The sequence below is a fragment of the Stenella coeruleoalba genome (assembly GCF_951394435.1).
Source record: "Stenella coeruleoalba genome assembly, chromosome: 15".
Classification (NCBI taxonomy): Eukaryota; Metazoa; Chordata; class Mammalia; order Artiodactyla; family Delphinidae; genus Stenella; species Stenella coeruleoalba.
In genome coordinates this window covers 43,060,669-43,081,859 of record NC_137161.1, presented here as the reverse complement: position 1 = coordinate 43,081,859, position 21,191 = coordinate 43,060,669, and the positions used below count along the sequence as shown (strand labels likewise).

General features: G+C 40.7%; 1 protein-coding gene across 2 annotated transcripts; it reads right to left on the bottom strand.

The window, feature by feature from the left end:
- Positions 1 to 1,423: 1,423 nt before the first annotated feature.
- On the bottom strand, positions 1,424 to 11,788 carry SNRPB2 (small nuclear ribonucleoprotein polypeptide B2). Of its 2 annotated transcripts, XM_079945668.1 has the most exons (7): positions 11,577 to 11,788; positions 9,289 to 9,378; positions 8,739 to 8,911; positions 4,967 to 5,107; positions 4,135 to 4,185; positions 2,648 to 2,736; positions 1,427 to 2,167 (listed from the first exon to the last, which is right to left on the bottom strand). In XM_079945668.1, the coding sequence occupies exons 2-7, from the start codon at positions 9,350 to 9,352 to the stop codon at positions 2,008 to 2,010; spliced, it is 678 nt and encodes a 225-aa protein (XP_079801794.1). In that variant the 5' UTR covers positions 9,353 to 9,378; positions 11,577 to 11,788; the 3' UTR covers positions 1,427 to 2,007. The 2 variants fall into 2 exon arrangements, with proteins under 2 accessions (XP_079801795.1, XP_079801794.1); XM_079945669.1 differs by lacking the exon at positions 11,577 to 11,788 and having other exon boundaries at positions 1,424 to 2,167; positions 9,289 to 9,373.
- Positions 11,789 to 21,191: the final 9,403 nt, after the last annotated feature.

Here is a 21,191-nt window from a genome sequence, read left to right as displayed (position 1 = left end):
AAAACCAGGGAAGTCCTGTGAAACATCTTCTGAGACAAGCTAAGGACAGTCACTGAGAGCAAGCAGTTAGAAAATGTACTAGCAAATGGCATTGCTGTCAACATGCAAGAGCATGGTCTTTTTTCTAGTAACTCACTGTTAATACATTTTACGGACATACATGAACTTGACAACTAGGTTAAAAAGTTATTCATAAGAATCAGACTCTGCAGGTGGAAAGTTAAGGGATAAAAATTATTCTGCTTTTTCCTCCTCATGTATGCACAAGAGTGATGTGATAAAAATCTACATAACTCTGAAAGTGGTCTTCCTATAAATATGTATCCCATATATATTCAATACATAAAAAAATCTAAGTGATAAGGAAAAGTCTTGTTCCAGGAAATATTAAAACAGGAACACAAAAAGTGATTAATAGTCACTTTACCATGCACTATACATAAAAAATCGACCACTTCTATAGACACCTGTGGTTTTGCTAGCAGGGGACTTGAATCAATAGCCTTAGGTAGAAATCAAATACTACAGAAAATGAGCTTTGGAAATATCTGAGCATCCGTGTTCAAGAAGCACAAAGAGGCAGCAAGATTAGGATTGGCAACCTTTGCAAGTCAGCCTACTAGTCTTCAAAAAGATTACAGACTAAAAATCTTTCCTTTGGAGGTTGTTCAATAACGAGGTTAATAACTGAGCAGGTATTCCTTAGGAACGACCCTGCCTCAAGAGGGTAAGAGCATAAAATGTGAAGTCTAAAGACAATATTCCCTTTCCATCTGTTTTCCCAGAAAACAGTAAGTACAGTTACTCCTAAATGGCCTTTATTCAATTAAAAACTGGATGAAAAGATTTGTGAAATGTCTACTACCAGCAAATACTATGCTCATTTATTTGAATATGAAGATGAATTTAGATCCTGCCCAGGTCCCACCTTCTTCTCATATCCAGGATATCATTTTTATCATTAGTAAAAGAATCATTAAAAAAACTAAACAGGGAATTCCCTGGCGGTCTAGTGGTTAGGACTCGGCACTTCCACTGCAGGGGGTCTGGGTTTGATCCCTGGTCGGAGAACTAAGATCTCCGTGTGGTGCACCCAAAACAAAGAAAAATCCCACAAACAAAAACAAACGAAAAAATGAATTCCAGGATGGCAGTTCATACACATAAAACATTACAGAAAATATAATCAAGTGCTTGATCTAATTCTCCTTTACTTTTATTAAAGTGGTTCAATGTTTCTCTACCATTAGCTACTCCAAAATAACACTAGAAAAGCATCTACCATTAGCTAATCCAAAATAACACAAGAGGGGACTTCCCTGGTGGCGCAGCGGTTGAGAATCTGCCTGCTAATGCAGGGGACACGGGTTCAAGCCCTGGTCTGGGAGGATCCCACAAGCCGCAGAACAACTAAGCCCGTGAGCCACAACTACTGAGCCTGCACGTCTGGAGCCTATGCTCCGCAACAAGAGAGGCCGCGATAGTGAGAGGCCCGTGTACCGCAATGAAGAGTGGCCCCCGCTTGCCGCAACTAGAGAAAGCCCTCGCACAGAAATGAAGACCCAACACAGCCCCAAATAAATAAGTAAATTAATTAATTAATTAAAAAAAAAATCAGAGAGAACATTTCCTGGCTGTGGTCAGAGGAAGTCCTGGCTACTGAATTAAAAAAAAAAAAAAAAACACACACAAGAAAAGCATCCTATTACAGTTTTATATACCTTAAGATGTGTTCTAGACTAGCATAAGCATTTGATGATAGGACAGTGGGCCAATAAATGAAATATTATGTACAGAATACAAATAAAAGTTTATTGTACAAAATTAAGGCCTTCACAGTTCATAGTTCACTAAGGCTAAACAAAGACTAGGTAATGTTTTAAATCCTTTACAAAAATTTCACATACACTTTCCCCTACCCCCAACTATTAAAGTGGCCTGACCAAATGTTATCAAAACGAAAACTATACATAACACCAAGTCCTTTAAAGGCAGCTATCCCAAATCTTATTTCTTGGCATAGGTGATCTTCATGGCATGGGATGGTGTGATCTTAAATCCCTGTAAAGCATCCCTGGCAGCTCCAGCCTGTCCATCATTTTCAAATTCAACAAAAGCAATATCATGCCTCCCAGGTACCAAACGTACTTCCTTGAAACCAGGGAACCTATAAAGAATTAAAACAATTTTTATATATGTAAACAATTTATATACATGTAAATACAGAGATGATATCAAATACGCAAATGTCTGTGTTTAAATTTGGTAAGCAACTTCCTGATATGAGTCCAGGAAAAGTATCACATCCCAGCAAGAATCCTGAGTGGGATGAAAGAGCCTAAATTATAATTAATACCATGAAAAGAACTGCAGGAATCATGTAAGCTAATTCTGTTTTTGTCATTTCATCAAAGCTTTGTTTCCTGTTTTACTCATCAACTAGAATTAATAATTCAAACATTACAGGTAATCTAGCTTTTTATTTGCTAAATCTGCAGACTGGCTTCAATTCATGATTAATCCTGGAGCAACTCAATGAAGCTGTAAGGAGTTACTGTGTGATATACAAACGGATTCAACCCAGGGAAGTGCTATCTGTCCTGTCAGGAGACTCTCAGAACACAGACTTGTTTATGAAAACACTTACTGATTAAACAGCATGGATAACATCATCTCATTAGTCTCTTCTGGTAAATTATTAAGGAATAAAATATAGTTTGGAGGGTAATCAGGGACCTATTAAAAAAAAAGGCAAAGTTAGTTTGTAAATATAAAAAGTACAGTAAACCATTTGGCTCTTACATTAAAATCTAAACTTCAGAAAACTACATTCCACCGTTTAAGGCTTGTGAAATCTTACTACATCAAACACTAAAGCTGAGAAACAGTGACACCAGAGAAATAAGCAAAAACCTAACAGTAACCAAACAAGGTAGACATTCAAGTCACTTAATAAATATCTGGAAGATTATAAATCTTATTAACAGTTTTTAAGTATTTAACTAACGGTATTTAAAACAATATTTAAGTTTTAAGCATCTGGAGGTCAGCTGGAACGGGAGGATTCTGTCGTCTGGATTATATAACCGATGCTAACAAACCAGAGAAGGCATCGGTGTCACCCATCCTCAGCTGCTTAACCCTCAGATATTCAATCCTCTGCGCTATCGCTCACTACCTCCCAGTGTGTGAGAAAATCTGGAAATAGAAAGATTTCCACTTAGAACCACTGCTTGGCAATTTTTAATGTTTTTTTCTTCTGAGAAAATGAGATATACATGGCATCTAGTTACATACAAGTAAGTGCATACAGACACTGTTAAGCGGAACTATAGGAAAAGGTCTTTATATGTAAGAGCCTCTGTCTTCAGGCTAATTTCGTGGAAGAAAAAAGATGAAATGTAAAGAACAACTTAGGGCTTAGAGAATTAAGTGCTGGCATTTGTGAACTGGACTATAATTGTTGAAAGACTTCAAAAGAGTAGACAATGCAAGAAAATGCAAATAACTTAAAATCAGAGGAGGAAAACCTCAGTGGTGCAAGGAATTCCCTGGATATAAGGACCCTGTCAGACCCTAGCACCCAAGGGATTAATCGGGAAACCATTAGTACATAACTCAGGCTTTCTTTTTGAGGCCTTTATTGGGAAGCTTAGGTAAAGAGTTTCTAAAACTCTTTGGTAAAGAGTTTCCTGATAAGTCTATATCAGGAGACTTAAATATGTATGTGCTGAGGAAATAAGAGCAAAGGCAACTTAACTGTAAAACAACTTTGCTCTATGAGAAAAGATGGGTTAGTGCTTCAGCTAATGGGAATGGATACCAAGCCACAAGCCTGGAAAGCTCTGGGCCATGTACTGTGCGGTAAACAACCATTTTGCTCCTTGACCTCATAGAGCTTAGGATCTATCGTTTTGATTCTGTCATTGACTCACCATGGGAAGCAAGGAATAAAGTCAGGTTTTGTTTTCTCCCTCTTAAAGAAGATTAAAACGTTTTGATGAATGAGTTTCCACATTATTGTGGCTTATACATGGAATCATTTTGTTTTTGGAGACATGCACGTTGTTGTAATTATTGTTATTGTCTTGTAATTTTATTTTAAAGTAAGTATCACATGGAAAAAAATATTACCTGAGGATTTGGTGCTGCATTTCCTTGGGTATTAGCTGAATTTGGTGTTCCCTAACCCAAAGAAATAGAGAAAGAGTTAACATTTCCAACCCCTCTAAAAAAGCAGCAGGTATTTACATTTTAAATTACTTCATAAAAATAAGATTAACAAACAGATTTTTTAAATCTATTTACTTTCACTGAGATTTTACATCTTAAAACTCTGACTCCAACATTTATGTATTTAACTTGTCAAATGTTTTTGAAAGGTCTATATCATAAAGTTCAACCTCTAAGCTTTAAAATTATGGAGAAATATAAGGACCAGTCTTTCCCTTTTTTTAAAAACAACTAGAAAAAAGTCAAGCATTGTACTTAGTACAACTGATTTCTAATCACTTTCAATCCCAAAGCAACTACTTTCTGGATGATAATTTCATCTTTATCTGGTACTTTAAATTAGATTTTGAATTCCTGAACTGTTCAAAGAAAGCAGCTTTCAGTGGCATACTCATGATTAAAGATAACATCTACAGTATTATTTATACACAGAACTCGAAAAATAAGCCAATAGAAATTAACAAATTTTAGAGAATGATGGAACTAAATGTCATGCAAATTAAAAAAAACTGTTCAATATAAATCTGCATATGTAAAGGTTTATATTTTAATCTGTTGCTTAAACACAAATATTGGAATTTTAGAATTCAACCATTCCAGCTTCTTAAAAATCTACCTTTAAACACACACATGTGTACATGTGTGCCTCAAAGATCACCCCTCAAATGGAAGACAGACATCTCTATCAAATTTTTAACACCAAAAAACAAAAATGAACTTTTGCCCATCTTACCTGACCAGGTTTTTTGTTCATGGTTGTTGCAGTCTGTTCCACAGTTTTGGCTTTTTTCTTTTCTTTTTTCTTTTCTTTGTCAGCAAAAGTGCCACGCATTTTAGATATTATATCAGAATCTGTTTTTGCATACTGGATTCGCTGTTTTAATTATTTGAAAACAAGTTACTTTTCATCATGCTGACGGCTGTTTCTACACTTGTTATTAATATTTCAAATTTCATTATGCAAATACGAGCTAATTTTAAACACATACTTAAGGAAATCTATCAAATATACTGAGCACCAAATGAAAATAAACTGTGACCCATGATTCACAACTGCGACAAAGTTAGATTCAACTGTGTTTATTGTAAGAAAAAACCATAGATTTTCATATGAGAAAAACAGGACTGAAATATCTGCACCACTACCCCTCTCCATTTAAAAGAACAGAGAAAACTGCATTGGAAAGCTGTCTATCCCTTACAGAGACACATAGAGGGTCCATATATGCATAGAATTTGTTACTTCCAAAGTTAAAGTACCAAAGATTGAGAATGACTTTCCCTTGAATCTGGTCTATTATTTTTAAATGAAATGACTAACAGTGGCATCCACTTAAATTTAAAAAGCTTTGAAAGGAAACAAAAAGATGGCATCACAGCTAGTGCAACCAGGTCACTTGCATGAGTAATACGCCACAGCCAGCAGGCACAGCACACACGACGGAACAAGCGTTGAGAAACACTGGTCTAGGACAGCATTTCATGAACTTTAATGTGCATCCAATTACCTGGAGAGCTTGTAAGAGTGCAGATCCTGATGCAGGGGGTCTGGTGAGGCCTGAGATTTTGCACTTCTAACAAGCACAAAGGGGATGGTGGGGCCCACACTTTGAGCAGTATGGCCCTGGCCTAAAGCATTACTGCATAGTTGAATGTTCGGGGGAACCGAGGGGGGCGGCAGGCCTCCCACGATACCTCAGTCCCTGAGGCTTCCTCTGGCTGCTGGACCATGGCAGCTCCAAGTGGACTTACCCTGCGAGCAACTCTGCTAGTCTTGCATGTCATCATCTAACCAAAAGAAATAGTTTGGGACCAACTCTGACTTGCTCCCAGGGATTCCCGCCCAACTCCCTTCTTCCTGACCTGAACAGATCTTGGGTGATCCTGTATTTGTCCCTATGACCTGTGAAAATTTCTGACCTCAGCCCTCGCTCTTAGCTGGCTGGTCTAGAGCAGCATTTCTCAACCAGAGGTGAATCTGCCCACGAGGAGACAGCTGGCACCGCTGACTGGAGACACTGTGTGTCGTCATGCTAAGAGGGCAGAGGCCAGAGATGCTGCTAAACACTCTTCCATGAACAATACAGCCCCAACAATAAAAAAGTATTCAGTTCAAAACGGCAAAAGTGCCAGCGCTGAAAACCCTGGTCTAGACTAAATACTGGTCAGGAATAAAAGTCCACCCACAGCTTAGAGAAGGTGCAAGATTTACATTTATACCAAAGGTTTCATGACAGAAGTCCTTAGGAAGATGGTTCTACTTTACTGAGGTATTTTTGGAATTAAATAACCAAATGCCCTTGAATCACAGAGAATAATTTTGTTCTGAGTTCCAAGTTATAGAAAATTTTGTTCATTTCTGATCTGGTGTGTTGGCAACTGAAACCACCTAAGTAAGTATAATCAAGACAGCTCAAGGAACATTCTTTTCTTCCTTCCAGGATGCAGGAGATTTGGCAGTATCTACTACTTTCCTGAAGGCAGAGAACAGACGTCCTAAAATACCTTCAATATGAGATCAGTTTAACGGGCTTTCTCCATTGATTTTAAATAATTAGCTGGCAAGGTGAAGCCGGTGCCAAACGCAGCAAACGATTTCCAGCCTTCCTGCATCTCAGTCACAGGCACATGCAAACTTGTCATCCCAACTAGCAAACAGCCCTAACACCCTCTACGAGAAGAAACTGTTCCTTCATACTAATGTAACTGTACATTTAAACTAAAACCCAGTCTTATGCTACTGCCAACTGAGATCTCACTTATGCTACTTCTTTACACTACTGAGAAAGATAAACTGGTCTCAGGAAATGCCAATTTACTGAAAATTGGGGTATGCAGGTACTATCCCCCAGTTTTCTGCAACAGGACTTTCTATATATATGGTGCCCAGTCAGGTGGGAAATGATGGGAAAAGGAGAGCTGGACGGAGGACGGGAAGAAAATGTGCTCCAGTAACAGACAAACAGCGCTCAGTCCTGAATTAAACAGCGTGGTACCAAAGTCCTCAGACTACTGACCACAGCCAACACTGCCTGGTGTTGTACGTTAGGTCTTCTTGAGACACAGCACACTCATCGATCTGCACACCTTCTGTGGCTGCTTCTCTGGCCCTAAAGGCAAAGTTAAGTAGCTGCAAAAGAGATTATCTGGCTCATAAAGTCTAAAATATTTACTATCTGGCCCTTTTACAGATAGGGTGCTGAATCCTAGTTTAGGGGGAAAAAATCACAATATTGTGTGTCCAGGAGATTAGCTTTCAAGTCCTGATGATGCCACTGGTTACAGTAATAGAAGCTTTCTGTGCCTGATTCTTCATTTGTGTTAAAAAAAAAAAAAAAAAGATCAGATGAGAGGTCTGCACTACAGATTATGGGCCAAATCCAGCCCATGGCCTGATTTTGTATGGCTTATTAGTTAAGTACTTTTTTCTTTCCTTTTCTTTTTTTTTTTAACACAATTTTTAAAGGATTGTTTAAAAAACCACACCCACACCCCCCCCACACACACAAGAATATGCAATAGAAACCGTATGTGGCCCACAAAGCCTAAAATATTTATTATCTGGTCCTTTATAGAGTTTTTGCTCGCTTCTGAATTAAACCAAAGAATATCCAGTGTGCTTATTATTATTGTTTTTTTTTAAACAGGTGAAAGTGAACATGAGCACAGAGCCAGTTAATGGCAGAACTAGATTGAGAACATGGGTCCTTGAAACTCTGGGCCTCGGCTCTTTCCCCAACATCCCTTCCCATCACATTCCAGTTGCGGAAGAAAAGCACTGAAATCCACACCCAAGGTACTACGTACCTATTCACACACCTAGAGCCCCTTGCTATATACACTGTCTCCACCCTGATCCAATCCTGTACCATCTCTGACTTAATACCAATGCCTCCTGAGTTCCCTACTTCCATTCTGCCCTCCCCACAATCCAATCTTCATCCAGCAGCTAAATGTGAAATCTCATGTCACTCCTGAGTTTAAAACTTTCCACGTGTGACTATTTAATTTCCATTCATTGTTATTCATTAATAAAACCTATGACTTTACAACTATGAACTGTCCTCAGATCAGTGCTTTGACTGCATAGCTTCTGACACGCAGTATTTCACTATGGTACTTTCTGAAACTTCAGACTGGATTCCCTCTTTGACCCACGATTTTTGTTTTGTGTTGGTTTACAAGTTTACAGAGGTTTCTTTTTAATCTTCTGAGTAATTATTAATTTCTAGTTCTTTTGAGATGAGAATATTGCCTATACTGCCATTGTTTTTAAAATATTCTACATCTCAATGTATTTTGTTTTTGCCTATTTGAACTATCATAAATCAAGAAGTGAATTATAAGCTCTACTACTGTGTTTCTATAAAAATAAATACATAAATAAAATAAACCGAAACCCACTCTTCACTGAAGGCAAAAAGCAACAGCCATATTTTCAAGGGTATATTTATACATCTATCATACCATTAACAGCAATTAATGCCAAAATAAGAATGATTTACCATCGGTTTGCCATAAAATGGAAATCCTTGTAACTGTCTCAAGGCATTTGTGGATGAGCCCAGTTCCTTAAATATAACAAAAGCTTGCCCCCTCATCTTCATGGTCTTTAGAGCCACAATATCTACGACGTGGCCAAACTGAGAAAACAGGGCATACAGGGATCTCTTCAATTCTGCACAAAATTAGAGGGGAAACCAGTTATTTGTGAATGAAACTACGACAAAATTCTTCATAAAATGACATGGCACTGAGTGCCCCCCCATTTATTTATACAAAGTTACATATTTTAATAAAAACATCATACTATTCCCATTAGCGGTCTAATTTTAAGTTTTTGAAACCATTTAACTATGAGTGAAAACAGATTCAACACATTTTCAGCCCCTACCTATTTTTATCTTTAAAAAGCCTTAAAATCCTTACACGATAAGGGATAAAACATTATTTCAGGCACTGAGAAAGATGACTAGATGAGAATTTTTGAAGCTGTATAATTTTTAAGATGGTTGTAAGCAAACACACTTCAGTTTTTTTAAAAAAAGCACCTACCTTCTTTTTTAATTTTGTCATTCATATTGTTGATATAAATTGTGTGATTTGGTCTGATATCCATGTTGTGGGTTAAACTGTTCAAATAGTCTAAAGAGACAGTAAATATTCCGTTATTAAACAGGGAGGATTCATTCATATGATAGTATGGCATTAAGGACACAGCACAAGGGTACTAACTTTTCAATTCTTTCAACCCCCAATGTCAGAAAATATCAGTTTGGCAGTAGTATTTAAAATCTCTCGAGGACTTCCTAGCCCTCTTTTTTAAACAAAAGGAGAACAGTTCTCAGGCTGAAAACTTGGTGGGGCACTATTATCTAGTCAGATTTTAATAACATTCTTTTATTCCATACATTTATTTATTTTTATACTTATCTTTCACTTATGACAAGTGATACTGTTCTCCCATCTACCTAATAACTTTTCTTTTTTAACAAAATTTAAAAACTGAGATTTCAAGAAAAATGAAAAAAGAAACGAGCAAATGTATATCCAGTAAAAATCATAAAGATAGAACATTAATGGACTTCCCTGGTGGCGCAGTGGTTAAGAATCCGCCTGCCAATGCAGGGGACACGGGTTTGAGCCCTGGTCCGGGAAGATCCCACATGTCGCGGAGCAACTAAACCCTTGCGCCACAACTACTGAGCCTGCGCTCTAGAGACCGCTAGCCACAACTACTAAGCCCACGTGCCACAGCTACTGAAGCCCGCGTGCCAAGAGCCAGGGCTCCGCAACAAGAGAAGCCACCACAATGAAAAGCCCACTCACCACAACAAAGAGCAGTCCCCGCTCGCCACAACTAGAAAAGCCTGCGTGCAGCAAATAAGATGCAACGCAGCCAAAAATAAATAAATAAGTACATTTATTTAAAAAAAAAGAACATTAATGAAGTTTGCCAAGAACTCTTTCATGGATACTCTTACAAAGCCCTTTCATACTATTACTTAATTTATCACCAACAGCCCTCACTCCAAAGTCACCTCTAATGAGAGACTGGAGCGGTACCGCCTGATGGTTAAGAGCTCAGATTCTAGAGCCAGCCGGATCTGAATTCAAATCTGTCTATGCTTCTTCCTAGCTGCTTGACTGAGAGCAAGTTCTAATCTCCCAGGTCCAAATCTGTAACACGGGGATGGTAACAGAATCTACCCAGTAGAGCTAGAAAGCCTAAATGAAATAAAGTTCTAGCAGCTCTGGAATCAGAAGTAAGCACTTCGAGCAGCTGTTACTAACGTCTTTTACAGGTTAATGCAAGTCCTTGCCCAGTTACATAGCTGATAAGCAGGAGGCCTAAGAATTCAGCCCGTGTTTTCTGTCTCTTGCACTTTTCTTTCACACCCACCACACTATTTCATTTTTCCCCACTGTTTTAGTTGCAAACTGTGGCCTTGCTTTATTTCCTTGGTGCCCCGCATATTTCTTCGTTCCATGAACATTTACACCCACAGTATGTGCACAGCATAGGATGACTAACAAGGAAAGAGCCCACAGACAAGGACTGTACTTGTGCGGGTAACAGGGGAAAGGTAACGCTTCTCAGAGGCTTGCGACGCCCTAAACTGAAACCTGGGAGACTGGGGTCGCGAACGACGACGAGAGGGAAGTGACAAGGATCAAACTTAAGGCAGAAAGATCAGAGGAGAAGTTCTCGCTTTATCTCACGCGAGGTTTGATAGTGGCCGGGGCTGCTGGGGTACCGGGAGTCGCCTCCCGGATCCAAAAGGGAGCCTCCGGCAAGCACTTGAAGGCTCAGAGCGAGCTGTAAACGACTCGCACCAGCGAAAGAACACCAGTTATCCATAACTTCATATGCGCGAGGGTCCCCGCCTCTCCAGACCCAGGCACATTCGCCCACGGCCCCGGCCCGAAGCCCCAGGAAGCGGCCACACGATCCCCGGCTCCGACCCGTCCCGCCAGAGACAAGGTTCCTAAGTCCAGGGGCCTAGCCAGACCCGAGCGTCAGTTTCCATGCCTCCCTCGCTTCCTCGCCGACCCTCCGCGAATACGTTCCGGCCCTGGCGCCGCGCCCTGCCCACCCCCAGCTCCCGCAGGAGAGCGTATGACCGAATGGCAACCCGCAGCCGGGAAAGCGGAGAAAGTTAAGAATAAAGCGCTCCAAGCTGGGCCCGTGAGCCATGGCCGCTGAACCTGCCCGTCCGGAGCCTGTGCTCCGCAACGGGAGAGACCACAACAGTGAAGGGCCCGCGTACCGAAAACAAAACAAAACAAAACAAAACAAAACAAAACAAAACAAAAGAAGAGAATAAAGCGCTCCAACTCACCGGAGGCGTCCGCGGCGTCCCGTACAACTCACCGGAGGCGTCCGCGGCGTCCCGTACGAATCACAAGCCGGAAGCCGGAAGCCGGAAGCCGAGACACCGGAAGTGACGATACAAGGCGCCTCAATCGAGGGCCGACAAGTGAAGAAGCCGAGCCCGGAGTGGATCGATGCCCCGCGGTCTCCAAAGCAGCAGTTAAGAATCGCTCCGCGCATGTGCACACATGGCGGGCGGAGAGAACAGGTGCGAAGGGTAGCCGAGAAAAGGGAAGGAGGCTTGTGGGAATCCTGTGGGGTTAAACTGGAATGCTGGGGCCGCGGAGTAAGAGCATAGGGAAAGGCGGTGGTCATTTCCCTCACCATGAGTTTGCGCTGTTCTGTCGCATGCAACAGGTGCCTTCCATCTTTCCAAATCTTATATAGATCTTCCTAGACTTATGATGGATTTACGTCCTGATAAACCCATCTGTAAGTTGAAAACTATAAGAAGCAAATGCATGTAATACACCTAACCTACCCAGCATCACATCTTAGCCGGGCCTATCGTATAAGTGCTCAGAACACTCACATTGGCCTATAGTTGGGCAAAATCATCTATACAAAGCCAATTTTACAGTAAAGTGTTGAACATCTCATGTAATTTGTTGAATACTGCACTGAAAGTGAAAAACACAGTGGTAGTCTGGGTACAGAATGTAGTTAACCCTCATGATAACGTGGCTGCCCCGTGTTGCAGGAAAATGGGGCCAGAGAGGATGGTCATGTCCCAGGTCTTGGGCGAGTCCCTGGGATGGGCACCAAGTGAGGGTCCTTGGCTTCGCTCAGGAAAGAATTCAAGAGCAGTGGCAGTAAAGTGAAAGCAGGTTTATTGAGAGGGATACACATTTCATGGGCAGAATGCAGTCCATCTCAGAAGGCGAGAGTGCCCCAGGGTGTGGGTGTGGTTAGTTTTTATGGACTGGGTAATTTCATAGGCTACCCAGTGGGAGGATTATTTCGACTATTTTGGGGAATGGGTGGGGGTTTCCAGGACTTGGGGTACAACCCACTTTTGGGCCTTTTTTACTTGGCCTCAGAACTATCATGTCGTTTAGCATATGCTAATGTATTACAATGAGCGTATAATGAGGCCCAAGGTCTACTCGAAGTCAAATCTTCCACCATCTTGGGTCTAGTAGGTTCTAACCAGGTTTGTTGTATCTTCGATGGCTGTGTCGTTCTTTTAATGGTTGTGCCCTGCTCCTTACTTCCTGTCTCAGCTGGGAGCTGTGGCTTGCTGCCCAGCATTAGGACACAGTGAATATCTACTGCATATCGCTAGCCCAGGAAAAGCTCAAAATTCAAAATTTGAAGTCTGGTTTTTATTGAATGCATATCACTTTAACACCTTCGTAAAGTCAAAAAAATCATACATCGAACCATCATAAGTTGGGGCTCCTCTGAAAAGTTTTACAGGCGCAGCCCCTAATGCTGACTGTAGGGGCAGATGCCCTGGTTTCATCCTTCTCTGAGCTCAGGCTGCCACCAGTTTACCATCACCTTCAGGGTGGCCAGTATCCACCCCTCAAGTCTTCTCTAATTCTTGGGACTCTGAGGGAACTCTTCTCCAACACTTTACTGAAGAGCTTGAATCCCAGAGGCAGCTAATTTGAGGCCCCAAAGTGGAGGGAATTGTTGTCTCTGTCCAGCTTCTCACCTGATAAGGCAACCACCTCCAGTAATAACCAAACACCAATAAGATCATCTGCCTAAACTCACTGAAAAAAAAATCAATTCCCTACCACCCTTCCCACCTTCTTCTCTCCCCACAGAATGGGTTGACTGTTCTAACGTCAAGTTGTTGGTGTTTAATGGCAAGCAGAATGGGAATTCCAAAACGTACATACATTCATTCATCCACTTATGAAATGTGTGTAAAGCATCATCTAGAATGTGAAATGGTTGTTGAGAGCTAAGAAAAATCAAATTTTATATCTTCCCCTTAACTAATCTCTCTGAGCCTCACTGTCGTCATTTGTAAACTAGGGATCATAACAGTACCTCCTTCTGGAGTTATTGTGAGTATTAAGAGAGCAAAATGTGAAGTAATCAGCACATCGCCAGGCACCAAATAACGGGTTCATAAGTGTTATTTCCAAATACTAGCTATAACTTGGACATATGGATAAAGAGGCCAAATAGATTTGTTTTTTAAGCTGGGGATTTTTATTTTAAAAGATCACCTAAAAGTGCAGCAACTTAAAAATAATGTAAGCTTCTTGAGGGTAGGGATATTTCTTTGCTTTGTTCACTGAAGTACCTTCAGTAACTAGAAAAGTGGCTGATAATAAATATGTATTGAATAAGCGAATGAAGCTTCATGGATAATTAGGCAACACTGAACAAATGTGATGTGTTAGGAAGATGCACATAAGTGTAAGAAATAATATTAAGCAATCACAGAAAAGCAGTATTTTATTATGTAGATATAAAAATTTGAAGGAATGTAAATAGTCCTGCCTCAGTTAAGGAGTTAGAGAGAATATCCTTAATGCATTAAAAGAGAATATAAACTAAATAAAAACATTTCTGAATAGCAAAAGACAAGCTGCCCTGCACATTAGTTTGGTCATCTGAGCAATTAGTTAATTCTGTTTGATGATAATGAGGTTGGCAATTCTGTATTATATAAGTGGATCTGGCTAAGAGCTCTTTATAACTATTGAAAAAGGGTAAGATAAGACTTTGCAAAGACACTACCTGGGCAGAAAATACCACAGGAAATGCAGAGACCTAAAGACAGAGGGCTTGTAGTGTTCTGTTAATCACTGAACAATGGCTACTATACATTACACCGTGAGAAGGAAATCTTCTAATGCCAGCTCAGTGGCAATGATCTGTAGGCTCTTTCCCGGGTTCTAAAAGAGCCAGTGCATTTTCCTGTCCTTGGGCAGTTGCTCTGGGCTTTCCAATAGCCTGTTAATGGTCCTCAATGGTTTCCTGAGTGATTTGGAGAAAACAGTCATTGAAAGTAGCACTGGGAAAGAAAAGAAGGGAAGAAAGGAGCTTTTCTGGTTTTGTGAGTAGCATTGCACAACCTGGTTACGTAGCTATATTAAGAGCATTGTAACACCCAAACTTTGGTTAGATGCACTGTGAAACAACCATCACTCCTTTATAACCAAATTCACCTCTTGAGGGTCATATCAGAAGTCAGATGTCAAAAACTCACTTTTTAAAATTGAAGTATAGCTGATTTACAATGTTGTGTTAGTTTCAGGTGTATAGCAAACTGAATCAGATATATATATATATATATATATATATATATATATATTCTTTTTCAGATTCTTTTCCATTATAGGTTATTACAAGATATTGAATATAGTTCCCTGTGCTATACAGTAGGTCCTTGTTGTTTATCTGTTTACATATAGTACTGTGTATCTATTAATCCCGAACTCCTAATTTATCCCTCCCCCTGCCTTTGATAACCATAAGTTAGTTTTCTATGTCTGTGAGTCTATTTCTGAAAAACTCACATATTTTCAAAAATACTGTAAGAGGGCTTCCCTGGTGGCGCAGTGGTTGGGGGTCCGCCTGCCGATGCAGGGGATGCGGTTCGTGCCCCGGTCCCGGAAGATCCCACATGCCTCGGAGCGGCTGGGCCCGTGAGCCATGGCCGCTGAGCCTGCGCGTCCGGAGCCTGCGCTCTGCAACGGGAGAGGCCACAACAGTGAGAGGCCCGCGTAATGAAAAAAAAAAAAACAAAAAAACAAACTAGAAGAGCAAACTGGTTTGCTCTGAGTTCTGCTGAGTTCAGTATCTTAAATTTCAGTTAGGCAACATGATTTACTTTCCTGTGAAACAGGATTTTTATTGAACTGAACCCAGAGGCAGCACTATAACAGCTAGCCAAGCTTAATGTAGCTACTGATGAGGAAACTTGCTTATTTTAGGGGTAGCAGAAAAATTACTACCAACAGTTGGGAATAAAATGGTGTCAAGACGTCTAGATTATCAGGCTAACTGAGGCATCTCTTAGTGACTCTGAATACAGAAATAGTTTTGTAGCTTATCTGCACATGTTTTATGTCTCTCATTAATGTTTTCAGTATCTTGCTGCAGTCGTTTTGAGGCAGAGCCATGTTTAAAGGAAAATACATCATAAAACTGGTGGATAAATTTTGGCTTATTTATGTTAGATAGAACCGCAAAATATATGACAACTTGTTTGTATCTTCTTTCTCTCCCCAGGTGGTGATTACATTAAGAAATTTATGTAGAGTGACATTATTTTCACAGCAAGTGTTAAACAAATTGAAGCGTTACTGTTGAGCCTCACATCGGGTTTACCTTTCCTGGATGGTTGGGATTACGTTGGCTGAGACTTCATAAAAAGCACCCCCAGCCCCACAATTCAGGGAGGAAATCATTTCATGCAGTTATTTCCTTTCATTTCACTTCAATCCTTCTGTTTTATTCTTTTTGGAAATACTCATATTTAGGGAAGCAAAAACCCAGAAGTGATGACTATTACCTCTGATATGTACTACATTGTTAATGTTAGTAATAGGAAGTCTTTCACATACATGAGAATAATATCCTCTCCCCAAAATAGGTGGCATCTGAGATAGGCTATAATAATATGTGCTTTCCATAAAGCTTGGGAGCAGTATTTTGCCTTTGAAGACTTGAGGACTAATTCAAAGAATTTTGGGGGAAAACCTGAACTTCTTACTATTCAGCATTATGTGTAAACTGTGCTCTGCATGGTACAATCTGACCTCTCCTTGAAGTCCACTAAAGTAACATCACACGACTGCCATTCCCTTCAAGACTGGAAAAATGAGATGCCAGTCCTATGAGGCCCACCCAACAAGCAAAATATTAGGCAGATAAAATTCTTAAGTACAGCAGGTTTTGCTTCCATGATTCAACGCTGTAAATTTTTTTGCATCTTGAGCCCATGACAATTTAAAACTCCAAATTTTAAAAAGGAGACCTTTTTAAAATTGGGACCTCAATTATGTAATTTCAAGCATGTTATGTCATTGATTTCACGGGCATACCCCAGATATCCTAATCAATCCAGTGTTCCTCAAATATTAACGTGTACATGGATCACCTAACCATTTTGTTAAAATCAATTTTTGATTTGGTAGAGCTGGGACAGGGCCTGAGACTCTGCATTTAGAGCAAGCGCCCACCAGATGCTGATGCTGCCATTCCCACATTTTGGGTTGCAAGACGCTAAGCGTTTCCTTTTTAAGAGTGTTTGGTCTACTATCCAGTATCCCACAGTAGTTAGCTCTGGGGCCACTACCAGATACAGAATACTATGGTATGCAAACACAAATCGACTTTCTTTCAAAGGAGGTGGTATTTATCTGAAACATTCCTTTATTTTAACTGTCTTCACCTGGGCACTTGGAAATAAATCTTAAGTGAGAGTGAGAAAGTCTGGACTCTTTGTTCCCTCGTGACAAGAGATTGCCTGGTTGTTTGTGAGGTCCTGGGTCACCTTCTAGTTTTTGGTAGTCATTGCAACAGTGCACAGACATGCCGGTTCTTGTCTCCTTCCAGGCTCACGGAGGGCTTATGCTTCTTCACACCCGTTGCAAATTGGCATGGTTGTGTAACTTGCTTTGGCTGACGAAGCATGAGGACATGAGATATGCATCACTTTCAGGCAGAAGCATCAAAAACCAGTGCACAATTTACCAAGTGTCCTTTTTCCTGTTTTTGTGCTCTTGGAAACATATCCAAGATGGAATCTCTGTCAAGCTTAGATCCCCGAGCGACTACAGCATCAGAGAACAGATCCCCTACACACACATACATCAGTTCAAATTGGTCATGTAACATAAGCAAGAAATAATTAACTAAGATTTAGGGGTTATTTGTTAATGTGGCATAGCCTAACCCAACCTGACTTGTACACTAATTTAAACCACCTCTGAGAAGTAATTCTTAGAAAGTTCAAAAGAGTTTTATAAAACAGTTTCACAATTACAGACTGTTTTTAAGTGCATGAGAGGTTATGTATGTGAGGTGAATCATTCATTTTGAAGGGAAAATCAAAGTAATCAATTTATAACTGTATGATCTATCTTCTGAGTGACCTTCATTGAGTAATTTAATCCCAGGTTTATTGAGCACCTATGTAAAAGGACTGTATAAGAAAATATCTTGAAACCTAGCTGAGAGAAGAATTAGTGGCTGGTAGCATTTTCAGATACCTTCAGAGAAGGGTTCTGAAGAAATAAAGAGATGTCATGTTCACATTCTAATTTTAGGGTGTCAGAATCATCTTGCAACAAGGGACCAGGATATGTTTAAAACATTTCAGGCAAGATTTAACATTATGAGACAGTTTGGATTCTTATCACAAGGAATTTGAAAGAAAAAAAATGAAGCCTCCAGTTTAAATTGCAGATTATGTTCAGACAAGACAACCCTGAAAATTATTTCTATCTGGGGAATCCAAAACAATTATGTAAATGAGGCTGGTACTTCCTATTCTATTTTGTTTAAGGTGAATGTGTAAATTTCTTCAATATCCCCTGGCAGAAACATCATCACACGGGTTAATGAGTTTATTAAAATGGATGGTGAAAAAAAATAAGAAATAGTGTTTATCTCTTATTGATATTGGATAGTCTCCCTTTAATCACAGCCTTTTTTTTTCGGCTTTAGTATGAAGCTACTTTCCGACATATAAAATTACCAAATTACTTCAGCTACTGAATATATTAATATAGCTTATAATACATTTTATCATTTCAGTAGAAGGTTCTAAATAAGACTGGTCAGCTTAGAAGCCAGAAAGAAATTAGTTCTAAGTTATTTCCTCACGACTGAAATTGCAAATGTCAGATTCCATTACAAGTGGCTAAGACAAGAGCTCCTCCCTTGCTTCACTCAGTGCAGGGTAGCCCAGAAGTCTGTGCACTAAGACTTTGGGACCCTCTTACCTTTATTGAACCCCTATAACATTGCGCATCCTGTGTTAACTGCTGAAGACCTGGCAGTGAGCAGCACAGATGTGCCACCTGCTCTCACAGAGCCTCCGATCTCTCGGAGGTGTCAGCCCAATAAGTCAATGTTTGTGAGTTGTGAGTAGCTACTGTGGATAACAAACTACCCCCAGACTTAACGGTTTAAAACAACAACTGCTTGATTATCTCTTATGGACTCTGTGGGTCAGGAATTCAGAGGCTGGGTGATTCTTCTACTCTAGAGCCACTGAAACACTCTGTGGGACTCGGCTGGTGGGTGGGCTGGTCTAGAGGCTCCCAACAGCTGAACTCATGTGTCTGGGGGCAGGAGTGTCTAAAAGACTGAGCTCACAAGGGACCGTCAACTGGAGTGACGAGGCACGGTGTTTCCAGCCTGGTGGTCTCAGGGCAGTTGGATTTCTTACACGGGGGCCAGGTTCCCCCAGACCAAGCATCCCAAGAAAATTAGGTGGAAACTTCATGGCCTTTTTGGACCTAGACTGGAGAATCACACAACAAAACTTTTTAACGATTTCTTGTTGGTTACAAGTGAATCATAAGGCCAGCCTAGATTCAAGTGAAAGGAAACTGAATTCTATTTCTTGCTGTAGGAATGATAAATTCACACTGTAGAAAGCTTGTGGAAAGGAGGCTACCATTATGGCCATCTTTTTATTTTTATGGTGAAAAAAATTTATATTTAGAGTTAGCTGGACTCAGTTTAGATGAACCCAATTTTGTTGGCAACATCCAAAGCATCATAGAAGGGAGCCAATCGAACATATGTCTTCTTCTCTCCATCAGGCCTGATCTGGTGTTGACCTTGGCCACATCAAGGTCATAGAGCATCTTCACAGCCTGTTTGATCTGGCGCTCTTTGACTTTGACATCCACAATGAACACAAGTGAGTTGTTGTCTTCCATCTCCTTTATGGCTGACTCAGTGATCAGGGGGAGCTTGATGATGCCATCATGGTTAAGCTTATTTCTCCTGGGGGCACTCTTCTGAGGATATTTGGGCTGCCTCCAGAGCTCCAGTGTCTTGGGCCATCGGAAGGTGGGGGATATGTGAATCTTCTATATGACCATCTTTGAAAATGCAATCTACCAGAGGAAGAAAGAAAGAAAAAAGCAGAGGTGGAGGGAAAGATTTTATAGACCTAAAGGTAAGAAGGAACAGGCAGTTAGAAAGATAGTAAGTAGGAGGAAGGCAATGGAGAGTTCCCCAGGCAGAGCAAATACTTCTTGCAGAGGTCCTGAGATGAAAAGGAATTTGCCAAATTTGAAGAACTAAAAAAATTAAAAGTAAAACAATAAAAAAGCCAGTGTATCTGGGGCTTCCCTGGTGGCACAGTGGTTGAGAGTCCGCCTGCCGATGCAGGGGACACGGGTTCGTGCCCTGGTCCGGGAAGATCCCACATGCCGCGGAGCGGCTGGGGCCTGAGCCATGGCTGCTGAGCCTGCACGTCCGGGGCCTGTGCTCCACAACGGGAGAGGCCACAACAGTGAGAGGCCCGCGTACCGCAAAAAAAAAAATAAAAAGATAAAATTAAAAAAATAAAAAAGCCAGTGTATCTGGAGCATGGAGGGAGAGGGTGAGGCTTCACATATCAAGAGATCAGGTAGCATCTTGCAAGCCATGTTAAGACATTTGGAGGCTATGTTAAGAGCAAGGGAAATCAGATGTTTGAGCAGAGGAGGAACGTGCTCTGAGGTTCTGTGTGGATCTTTCTGAATGAATTGGAGGGTTCAAGTCTGGGCCAGTTAGGAAATTGTTGCAGTGTCCACACTGATGATGAAGATGGTCTGAATTAATGTGGCAGCAGAGAGACAGATTTGAGTTCTATTTAGAAACGTAATTGACAGGTCTTGCTGGTGGAAAAAACGTGGAGAGGCTAGGGATTGTGAGATGTGTTAGTTTCCTAGGGTTGCTGTAACAAGCTATCACAAATTGGGCAGCTTAAAAATAACAGAAATTTATTCTCTCACAGTTTTGCAGGCTAGATGTCTGAAATCAAGGTATTGGCAGGGACATGCACTCTATGAAGCTCTAGGGGACAGTCTATTCCGTGCCTTTCTCTTGGCTTCTGCTGTTGCTGGCAAGCCTTGGTGCCCCTTAGCTTTGCAGACACATCACTCCAATCTCTGTATCAGTCATCACATGGTGTCTCTCTCGTGTTTCTCTGTGTCTCTTCTCCTCTTTTTATAAGGACACCAGCCGTATTGGATTAAGGATCCACCATACTCCACTATGTTGACCTGAAACAAACAGACTGCCAGATATTTCTCCAACAAAGATGGGTTTATTTGGGATCAGCAGAGAATTGCAATTTGGGGGTCTGCAACCACGTGGAGCCACACGTAAGGGAAGGAAGGCGCTTTTATAGAGAAGGAAAGGAACTTGGCAGGGCCGTAGTAAACAGAGTCCAGGGGTTTTCATTGGCTGAGTCCTCCCCAGCAAAGAGGAGAGTCTTTCTTCCTCCTGTTGGGCTCTGCTACCATCACAGGGTGTGAGAGCTCCCTTTTCTGGTCTCAGGACCCCATTTGATTGAGGTTTCTGTTCATTAAGTGTTTCACAAGTGTGATCTCATCTTAACTTACATCTTAATTACATGTACAAAGATTCTATTTCTAATAAG